General features: G+C 42.8%; 1 protein-coding gene across 22 annotated transcripts in view; it reads left to right on the top strand.

Moving 5' to 3' along the window:
- RYR3 (ryanodine receptor 3) overlaps positions 1-11,790 on the top strand; it is a 644,727-nt gene that overhangs the window by 254,360 nt on the left and 378,577 nt on the right. For 21 of the 22 annotated variants that reach the window (XM_053280309.1, XM_053280347.1, XM_053280383.1 and 18 more), the window contains one exon: positions 11,551-11,767. In XM_053280309.1, the coding sequence (XP_053136284.1) occupies positions 11,551-11,767 (217 nt within the window). Of the gene's footprint in view, positions 1-3,974; positions 4,088-11,550; positions 11,768-11,790 lie in introns of those variants that run through there. The other variant, XM_053280480.1, reaches the window with a different exon arrangement.

Genomic DNA, 11,790 nt, shown 5'->3' on the forward strand with positions numbered 1-11,790 from the left:
CTGCCTGCAACCTTGAAGAAGCCGCTGCCAGTCTGTGTAGACAATACTGAGCTAGATAGACCAATGGTCTGACTTGGTTTATTTATTTATTTATTTATTTATTTATTTATTTATTTATTTATTTTATTGTTAAATTTATACACCGCCTTTCATTAAAGCAACCCCAAGGTGGTTTACAGCAAAAAAAAATTAACACAAGATGGTAAAAAAGGCACAATTAAAATATTAAGTGGGGGGGGGAATATTAAACAAATCTGATTAAAAAATTTAAAACAAAAAGCATAAAAGCAATAAAGATTATAAAGAGCAGCAAATAAAGATTATAAAGAGCAATCAAATAAATGCCTGGGCAAAAAGCCAAGATTTTACATTTTTTCTGAAAGCTGTGATGGAAACTGAGGAGCAAATAGCCACCAGGAGAGCATTCCAGAGACTGGGGGCAGCAACAGAGAAGGCCCTGTCCTGCGTACACGACAACCAAGCCTTCCTCATTGTCAGCACCTGGAGCAGAGCCCCCTCAGATGATCTTGTCAAGCGGGCAGCAACCCTTGGGAGCAGGTCGTCCCTCAGGTATCCTGGGCCCAAACCGTTTAGGGCTTTAAAGGTCAAAACCAGCACCTTGAATTGGACCCGGAAACAAACTGGTAGCCAGTGCAGCTCTTTCAAAATGGGTGTGATGTGCTCCCACCGGGCAGCTCCAGATAAAACCCTAGCTGCCGCATTTTGCACTAGCTTCAGTTTCCGGATGTTCTTCAAGGGCAGCCCCACGTAGAGCGCGTTACAGTAATCCAGCCTTGACGTGACTAAGGCATGGGTAACCGTGGCCAGATCTGCCTTCTCAAGAAAGGGACACAACTGGCGCACTAGCCGAAGCCGTGCAAAGGCACCCCTGGCCACCACCTCAACCTGAGCTTCCAAAAGCAGAGCCGGGTCCAATAACGCCCCCAAGCTGCGTACTTGTTCCTTCAAGGGGAGTGCAACCCCATCCAGAACCGGTAAAATCTCCTCATCCCGATTGGCTCTCCTATTGACCAACATTACCTCCATCTTGTCTGGATTCAATTTCAGTTTATTAGCTCACATCCAACCCATCACGGCCTCCAGCCCCCGATTCAGGACATCCACCACCTCCCTAGGATCAGGAGACAAGGAGAGATAGATCTGAGTGTCATCCGCATATTGCTGACAACTCAGTCCAAGTCCCCGGATGACCTCTCCCAGCGGTTTCATGTAGATGTTAAACAGCATGTGGGACAAGACCGAACCCTGCGGGACCCCCCAGGCCAATGGCCATGGAGCCGAGCAGTAGTCCCCCAAGAACCACCTTCTAGACCCTCCCTCCAAGAAAGGACCGGAACCACTGCAACACAGTACCTCCGATTCCCATACTCGAGAGGCAGCCCAGAAGGATACCATGGTCGATGGTATTGAACGCTGCCGAGAGGTCCAGCAGAACCAACAGGGATGCACTCCCCCAGTCTAGTTCCCGACATAGGTCATCCACTAGAACGACCAAGGCAGTCTTAGTCCCATATCCGGGGCGGAAGCCAGATTGAAAAGGGTCCAGATAATCCGTATCATCCAAGACCCTCTGCAGCTGGGACGCCACCACACGCTCTATCATTTTGCCCAAAAAGGGCAGGTTAGAGACCGGTCTATAGTTGTTCAGGTTGGAGGAATCAAGGGAGGGCTTTTTAAAATAATGGTCTCATCATCACCTCCTTGAGGCACGATGGCATCTTGCCCTCCCTTAACGAGGCATTGATAATCACCTCCAACCATCTACCTGCCCCTTCCCTGGCAGGTTTTATTAGCCATGAAGGACAAGGGTCAAGAGCACACGATGTTGCTCGCACACTGCTCAGGATCTTGTCCACATCCTCAGGCTGAACCAACTGAAAAGAATCCAATACAATAGGACCAGATGGTACCAGAGGCATGTCTGCCGGAACTGCCAAAACTCTGGAGTCCATATCAGCACGGATGCGAGCGACTTTATCCGCAAAGTGACACGCAAACTGATCACAGCGGGCTGTGGATGCTTCCTCCCCCATTACCTGGGGGGATGTGTGCAGCAATGTCTTAGCTACATGAAACAGCTCCGCCGGTCTGCACTGAGCAGATACATTGGAGGCGGAGAAAAAGCGTTTCTTCGCCGCTCCCACCGCCACGGAGTAGTCCCTAAAATGGGCTCTATCCCGTGTTTGGTCGGGTTCGTGACAACTCTTCCTCCAGCGTCGTTCTAGCCATCGCCCGAGTTGTTTCATCGCCCTGAGCTCCGAGGAAAACCAAGGACAGCTTCCTATATTCCTACGGTGACAACAGATGTCTCACTGAATGGTTTGGAAGCCCATTGTGCAGGTTTTCATGCCCAAAGCAAATGGACACCACAACAGCAAAAACTCTTTATAAACATTCTGGAATTGTTGGCAGTGTTGTATGCCCTGAAATAATTTCTGCCTCTAATAAAAGATTGAGTAGTGCAGGTTCTGCTAGACAATATGACTGTGATTGCATATTTCAACCACTAAGCAGGGATAGTCTCCTGGTTTCTCTGCCACCTAGCACTTCAGTTGTGGGATGGTTTGTGCACGTGCATAAACCATCACATGCACCTAATTGCCCTGCACATCAAGGGTGTGGATAATACTTTGGTGGATGCCCTGGGCAGGGACTTAACCTTCTCTCAGTAACATGAGTGGGAAGTCAATCCAGAAGTCATTGGTAACATCTTTCAGAGCTGGTGGAACTCACTAATAGAACTGTTTGCAACTTGGAAAAACAGGAGATGCAAATTTTATTGCTCCAGGGAGGGCATTGAGAAGGACTCCATGGGAGATGCCTCCCAGATGCTCTGGACCAAACACCTATACTACCTGTTTCCTCTCTTTCCTCTGCTCTCCAAGATCATGAGCAAAATATTGCAGGAAAGCATGCAATGCATTCTTCTCACCCCATGGTGGCCCAGACAGCCATGGTTTCACGTCCTTCTGCGTCTGTCTTGGGATCAAAACCAACATCTCCCACACCGCCAAAACCTCCTCTCACAAGAGTCAGGCCACGCTTCCATCCCAACCTACATGTACTGAACTTAACAACCTGGAGGCTCAATTATTAGATGCAATCCTCCTGAATGAGAGAAAGTAGTCAACCAGAAAAAACTATATATGCAAATGAAAGAGGTTCACACAATATGCTCCCTTCATGGGCTTTGATGTGTCCATCCGTAAAATTCTCATATATTCTGAAACAACTGAGACTTTCAAGTCCTTCTGTCAAAGTTCACATGGCAGCACTCTCTGCAAGCTATCTGGGGTAGGATGGATGCACTGTGTTCTCCCATCCAGACTCTAATAGATTCCTTAAAGGAATAAATAACTTCTTTCAACCATTCAAAGGACCCATCGAACCATTGAGTCTCTCAGTTTTATCTACACTCCCTGGACATCAGGAGGTCTCTCCTATACTATCTGGACAGAACAAAACCATTCTGAAAGATCAAAAAATTATTTCTTTCCTATACAGAAGGAAAAAAGGACAACCTGTATTGAGACAAAGGCTGACATATTTTCTTGTGGAGCTAATCTTCATGTGCTGCAACCAACAAGAGATTAAAAAAAAACCCCTCAAAGGTTAAAACTCACTCAACTAGGGCTATGGCCACATCAGCTGCCCACATATTGGGCATCAGCATGAAAGGCATCTGCAAAGCAGCTATGTGGTCATCAGATCTGCCCTTCATCATTTTGTGAGGGAACATGGATCACCTCAAAGATAAACAGGTTGCTTACCTGTGACAAGGGATCTTTCTGCTGACTGTCCTCCTGGCCTACCTCGTTGCTAGGATACTTCCACAGTAATAATGACTTACCTCACTTGGTTAATCCACATTCTTTGCTCATAACTGCAGCCAATCAGGAACTGAGTAGGTGCTCTCTCACTGAAAATAATGGTCGCGCTGCATCACAGTTCAGCGGAACCAAAGAGCACCTCATGCAGCTTGGAATTCTTCCATGGGGGTTACTGCACAGGCACAGAACACATTTTGGGAGTGAACATAAATCACCAGAAAGATCACCTGTTACAGGTAATCAACTTGTTTTCCCTTACGAAACACATTAAAGGAAATACTTATTTCAGATAAAGAAAAGAGCAAATCCAACATGTGGCCTACCTTGTGTGTGACCAGCTCCCATTTGGATTTTAACTTAGGGGTGTGTCCGAACCGGTCTGGAGGCCATTCTAAAGGCCTTCGAACTTCCAGACCGGTTCGGACTTGGCCGGTCCGGGTCCGGGTGGCGGGTCCCCCTTTAAGGGTAGGGAGAGCTTGCTTACCCCTCCCCGCCTCTTTGCCCCCGCCAGAGGCCGTATTGTATCTAATAAATGGGGCGCTGGAAACGGGGCGCGGGACGAGGCTGGGTAGACCGGGCCTCCGGCGGAAGTTTAGACGTCGTATCGTGCGCGCGCGCCCCAGTCCTCAGTTGCTTCACAGACTTTGCCAAGAGAGGAGCTCTGTTCGGCGGGCTCCTCTCTTTTCTAAGAAACAATGCGGTGAGCACTCAGGGGGGAGGGGGGGCGGGACGGCGGCAGGGACGGCGGCAGTACCTTACCAATTTTTGCCCCTAATCCGCTCGCCGGGGGGGGGGGCGGCTGGTTTCCAGCGTCCCATTTATTAGATACAATACGGCCTCTGGCGGGGGCAAGGAGGCGGGAGGGGTAAGCAAGCCCTCCCCGCCCTAAACGAAAGGCCCCCCTTCGGTGCTGGTCCGGACTGCTCCGGACCATGCACATACCTATTTTGACTTACATTGGCTTATATTATATTTCTTGTTTACACAGTCAGACAGGTGTTATTGATTGGTTTATTTTATCCAGACATCGAGTCCTTCCCAAGGACCTGGGATGCCAGAATTTTATTGTCAATTGTTGTAGATATCGTCGCAGAATATAGTCTGTTCCCTCCCAGTAAAGCTGCTTTTTGTAATTGGCTGATGGTGATTTCTGTGGCCCCTATGGTGTTGAGGTGCTCTTCAAGGTCTTTTGGGACTGCACCCAGGGCACCAATTACCACTGGGATTATTTTGGTCTTTTTCTGCCACAGCCTTTCAATTTCAATTTGTAGACCTTTGTATTTTGTTATTTTTTCTATTTCTTTTTCTTCTGTTCTGCTATCACCTGGTATTGCTATGTCGATTATTTTCACTTGTTTTTCTTTCTTCTCGACTACAGTGATATCTGGTGTATTGTGTGGCAGATGTTTGTCTGTTTGTAGTCGGAAGTCCCATAATATTTTTACATCTTCATTTTCTTCAACTTTTTCAATTTTATGGTCCCACCAATCTTTGGCTACAGGTAGCTTGTATTTTTTGCAGATGTTCCAGTGTATCATCCCTGCTACCTTATCATGCCTTTGTTTGTAGTAAGTCTGTGCGATCTTTTTACAACAGCTGATTAGGTGGTCCACAGTTTCATCTGCTTCTTTACAAAGGCAGCACTTGCTGTTTGTTGTTGATTTTTCCACTTTTGCTCTTATTGCATTTGTTCTTAGTGCCTGTTCTTGTGCAGCCAGTATTAAACCCTCTGTTTCTTTCTTCAAGTTGCCATTCTTAAGCCATTGCCAGATCTTGCTGATGTCTGATTTTCCACTTATATTGTGCAAATATTGACCATGCAGTGGCTTATTTTTCCATTTTTCTGCTCGGTTCTTGACTTGTTCTTTCTTGTAGGCCTGCTTCGTTTCATTGGTGTTGAATAGTTTCTTGTTCTTGACCATTTTAAGTGCAACTTCTTCACTGTCCTTGATAGAATCTTCAAGGCCTCTTTTCTCCTCCTCTACTGTTTGATGAACTTGCAGCATTCCTCTTCCACCTGAGCTGCGAGGGAGGTATAGCCTATCTACATCACTGTGGGGGTGCAGAGCATGATTGATGGTCATGATTTTCCTGGTCATACGATCTAGTGTCTCTAGCTCTGCCTGGGTCCAGTCTATTATTCCTGCAGTGTATCTGATAACAGGTATAGCCCAGGTGTTTATGGCTTGTATGGTCTTCCTGCCATTGAGTTTAGACTTTAGGATTTTTCTAACTGTCCTGATGTATTCACTTCCAATTTTTCTTTTAACTTCAGTGTGTACAATGTTATCAGCCTGGAGAAGGCCCAAGTATTTGTAATGTTCTTTCTCTTCCAGGTTCTTGATCTTGCTTCCTTTGGGCAGTTATATTCCTTCTGTTTTTCTTATTTTTCCTTTGTTCATTATTAATGCAGCACACTTGTCTAGTCCAAACTCCATTGTTATATCGCTACTGAATATACAGACAGTGCTTAGCAGTGATTCAATTTCTGACTGGGACTTTGCATACAACTTCAGATCGTCCATGTACAGCAGATGGTTGATTTTACTTGACGTTTTTGATGTTTGGTATCCGAGGCCTGTTTTGTTTAGTATTTGTGAAAGTGGGGTCATGGCAATTACAAATAACAGAGGGGATAGTGAGTCCTCTTGGAAAATGCCTCTTCTAATGCTAACCTGTCCATGTGTCTCACCATTGATTGTTAACTGTGTACTCCACATGCTCATTGCTTTTTAAATAAATATCTGAATGTTTTTGCTGACACCAGTTGTTTCTAAACATTTTAGTATCCATGTGTGAGGCAATGAATCGAAGGCTTTCTTGTAGTCAATGCATGCAACACTTAGATTTGTTTTTCTTCTCTTGCAATTTTCTAAAATCATTTTGTCAATCAACAGCTGGTCTTTTGTGCCCCTGGTGTTCGGGCAATTTCCTTTCTGTTCAACTGGAAGCTGTTTGTTAGTTAATAAGTGTTGCATCACTTCATCTGCTATTATTCCAGTTAATAATTTGAACATGGTTGGCAGGCAGGTTATCGGTCTATAATTACTTAGAACTGCACCTTTTGCTGGGTCTTTCATGATGAGATGAGTTTTCCCAGTTGTTAGCCATTGTTCAATATCACCTCCTTGCAAAATGTGATTGAACTGTTTTGATAGTTGTTTATGAAGGCTTGTTAGGTGTTTAAGCCAAAAGCCATGCAGTTCATCGTCACCTGGAGCAGTCCAATTTTTAATTTTCTTTGCTCTTTCACTTATTAATTCTGGTGTTATTATTAGATCTTGCATTTGTTGGTTACATTTTTTGACCTCTTTCATCCAGCCTGCTTTTTTATTATAATCTATTGGATTGCCCCATAATTTCCCCCAGAATTGCATTGTTTCTTCTTTATTTGGTGTTTCTATGTTTCTTGCAGTTTCTCCTTCTATGCTTTGGTAGAAACATCTCTGATTCGATTGGAATTGGAGATTCTGCCTGTGCTGTGTAATTCTGTCTTCGTATCTGCTAATCTTCTTTGACACTGCTGTTATTTGCTGCTTTATTATTTCCAGGACTTCTCGAATTTTCCTTGAATCTAGGTGGTATTTTTGGATCAGATACTGTTTGGTGTTTTCATTCTTCAGCTTCTTGTCTTTCATATCTTTCAATTTACTAGCATCAGATCTAAGCCTGGAGATTTTATTTTCTAATCTAATCTTCCATTTAGGTGATGTACTACTTTCTTTTTTTACAGGTTCACTGATCTTATATCTGAGCTCTTATGTTGTTATTGTTGCTGTACTGTACATTAGTTGGGTTGTTTCTTGCAAATTATTGGTTGTTATTTCTGCAAGTGCGCATTGACATCTTTTAATGCCTGAGCAAGTTGTTTTTTGGCAACTGTTTTTAGAGCTGAAAGTCGAACCCTGGTGGTTGTTTGGTTCATGTGCTCAGTTATTTTTTGCTTTAGTTCTTGTTGCTTTTCTGTTAAACGGCATTTGGGTTTTTGAGGTGAAGGCAAAGGGGAGGTTGCCTGGTTTTGATTTTGAAACAGTTCAGCAACAGTGGCATCCTCTGTTTCCAACACCTAATAATAAATAATAACAACAACAACAACAACAACAACAACAACAACAACAACATTTATATCCCGCTCTTCCTCCAAGGAGCCCAGAGGAGTGTACTACATACTTAAGTTTCTCTTTCACAACAACCCTGTAAAGTAGGTTAGGCTGATAGAGAGGTGACTGGCTCAGAGTCACCCAGCTAGTTTCATGGCTGAATGGGGATTTGAACTCGGGTCTCCCTGGTCCTATTCCAGCACTCTAACCACTACACCACGCTGGCTCTTAATCTACTTAATTAAAACTCATTTAGTGCAGTCATAAGATTTGCTTTTGGCGATTGAGTGAATGGGTTATTGACACCTCAATTCTAAATATGGTGTCATTTCAATACCATCAACCATGGTGTCCTTATGGATCACCCGAGAGAGGTGGGATAGGGTGGCATTGTTTTACAGTTGTTCCGCTCCTATCTCTCTGGTAGATTCCAGATGGTGTCGCTTGGAAAATGTTGCTCTGCAAAGTGAGAACTGAAATATGGTGTTCCACAAGGCTTGATTACTATCTCCAATGCTCTTTAACATCTACATAAAACTTCTGGGAGAGATCATCAGGAGGTTTGGTGCTGGGTGTTATCAATATGCTGATGACACCCAGATTTACTTCCCCATGTAAACCTCATCAGGAAATGGCATATCTTCCCTAAATGCCTGCTTGGAGGTGGTAATGGGCTGGATAAGGGATAACAAACTGAAGTTGAATCCAAATAAGATGGAGGTACTGACAGGGGATGGGTGGGTCGGGACCCGATAGATAGTTTAGACCTGCCTGTTCTGGATGGGGTTACACTCCCCCTGAAAGATCAGATATGTAGCTTGGGAGTGTTCCTGGACCCAAACCTCTCCCTAGTTTCTCAGGTTGAGGCGGTGGCCAGGAGTGCTTTTTATCAGCTTCAGCTGGTATGTCAGCTAAGTCAAATGCTAGGGATGGATGACCTTCAAACAGTGGTACATATGCTGGTAACCTCCAGACTTGACTACTGTAATGTGCTCTATGTGTGGCTGCTTTTGTACATACAATTGGTACAGAATGCGGCAGCCAGATTGGTCTCTGGGACAACACAAAGGGAACATATAACACTGGTTTTGAAAGAACTGCATGGTTGCTGATATGTTCCTGGGTGAAATACAATGTGCTGTTTATTACCTGTAAAGCCCTTAATGGCTTGGGACCAGGCTATTTAAGAGAGTGCCTCCTTTGTCATGAGCCTTCCTGCCTTTTACAATCTTCTGGAGAGGTCTGGTTACGGTTGCCACCAGCTCATCTGGTGGCAACTCAGGACCAGGCTTTCTCTGTGGCTGCCCCAGGGCTTTCTAATATGCTCCATTCTGAAATAAGAGCATCTCCTTCTCTGTTTGTTTTCAGGAAGTCTCTTAAGTCTTTCCTGTTCTCGCAAGCTTTTAATTAGAATTTTATGTGGTGGAGCTGTGACAAAGCTCAGTTGTTCTGGAAGCAAATTCATAAGAAAATTGAACAAATTGTAGAGGTTAAACTTCCTTTTCTTCCAGAAATATTTCTTCTAAGTATGACCAAACCCTATATTTCTTCTAAACTCAGTGAGCTATCTCTGTATATGATTACTGCAGCTAGGATTATATTTGCCTCAAATGGGTGTGTATCTGAGATACACTCTTTAAATGATTGGTTTTTGAAATTATGAGATTATGCATCAATTTTGAAAGTCTCAGCTCACAAGAAGGGTCTGTCTTCTGAGTCATTTATGTCTGTATGGGAGCCTTTTATAAACTAGAACATTCGACAAGGTTTTCATTTGTTCCCAATGTCGGGATTTGATTTATGATGCTTTTAGTACATAAGGTACACAGTGTGGATAAGGGTGTATAGCTATCCAGTGTTTGATATTCTTTATTTTTCTTATAAGAATACTGTTTGAATATACGTACACTTATATTTTACTATTTTGGAAAGCTCTTTTTAATATAAATGTACAGGACTTATTTTTATTTTTGTCTTCTTAACTTGGCATTTTTAATAGAAATGGTTCTTCCTCATTTTTATCTGTACTTATGAAATGTAAGGTTGCTTCTTTAGTCAGCTGACAAATTATGTGTGGTGATAAGTGAGGGAAGAGGTTGCTGCTCTTCTCCTTTTCCCAATGTTGCTAACAATTTGTAATGTTCGATATTTCTTGTATTTTGAACACTTTTGTTGTATCTGTCCTTTATCCACTCCTTAATTTAATTTTTTTAAAAACCACATTATATTGTTTTTATTGTGTTTTATGTATTTTAACTTGTAGTTTTTAATGTTGGGATTTGTACACTGCCTAGAGATGTACATATCAGGCAGTATAAAAATATGATAAATAAATAAAATAAATAAATTTAGAATTGACATTGCATGGGAACTTTCTCACCCTCTTCTCAAACACAGCAGTCTGCATGTCCCCCTCATTCACTCCTTAGGATAGAGTGTTCTGCTTTGGAGCAGGATGGGATACAGAACAATTGCGGCGGGACTGCTGCTGTAGGAGAAGGATTGGCAAAAATATCCCCCTCATGCAAACAGGAGGAAAAAGCCCTTCCATTTGTGCAAAAAGCCCTTAGGTTACAATTTCCCACTGAAACCTATATGACTTGCATATAATACATTTCTTATTCTTCAGCCTTGTCTGGAGGGTGGGGGATTTGTGCTCATGTTCAGTGTACATGAATAAGCAGAATTACTGACTCAACCATTGAAGAGGTTATATAAAATCTTGATAATAGAGTATTTAAAGATTATTCATGACATATGGTACAAGACCTGTGAAAATCATTTGGTCCTTTGTCCTCAGTTACATGATTGCATTTGAATATTCTACATTAGACAGAGATATCTTTTTATGGAAGACATGTGAAAACTTGTTCAGTTGTGGTTGTGATTTAGAAAGTAATTTTCTCAAAAAAATAAAGGGATTTTTTTATACAGGAGGACCTTGGTATTCACAGGGGTTCCATTCCTGGCTGTAACTGTGGATATGGAAACCGCAAATATTGAATCATTGGGGATATGGGATTGTGGGAGTTAGGTTCCTGGTTGTTGGGGAAATAATTGGAAATGATTAAAAAAACAGCCAAATTTTGGAGGGAAATATGGGGGGAAGCTCCCTACCATGCTTTGCTGGTCCCCTGAGTTGCACTGTACCCTGAAAATCACCATCCCCCCATTATTTTTTAAAACAGCCATTTCGAGGCTCTGAAACACAAAATGGCAGCTGGAAATAACCTCCGTGGTTATTTCAGGCCACCCCCAACCCGCAGATATGTGAGGTCTGCATGGTCCCCCCCTTTTTTTCTGCCTATGCTGAGGTCAAGTGTCTCTTACCCAACCGTGGATACATGACTGTGGATAACGAAACCGTGGATATTGAGGTCTGCCTATAATATTAAAAAAAAATTCACTGCTATTTAATAACATTGTTTAAAGAATTTTGAGAATGGGTTCAATTTTGTTAACTAAGTTAGTGCATCAAAGATAGCCTTTATATTAAGAAATATTATAATTTAATTTTGTCATCAAATGAGATATTTGTCCTGTGTTTAGGTTTTTAATTTGTAAATACTGTTAAACTCCTTTCATTTACTGTTGTGTAGAGTTCGTTTCTTAATGGGTGGACGCCATGGGGAGTTCAAGTTTTTACCTCCTACTGGCTATGTGCCTTGCTATGAAGCTTTGCTTCCAAAAGAGAAGATGAAACTGGAACCAGTAAAAGAATATAAGAGAGATTCTGATGGAGTTAGAGATTTGCTTGGTACCACACAGTTTCTTTCTCAAGCTAACTTTATTCCTTGTCCAATTGACACCAGCCAGGTACGTTTAACTGAAAATAACAT

This window comes from Hemicordylus capensis, chromosome 1 (assembly GCF_027244095.1).
Source record: "Hemicordylus capensis ecotype Gifberg chromosome 1, rHemCap1.1.pri, whole genome shotgun sequence".
In the NCBI taxonomy this organism is placed as follows: domain Eukaryota; kingdom Metazoa; phylum Chordata; class Lepidosauria; order Squamata; family Cordylidae; genus Hemicordylus; species Hemicordylus capensis.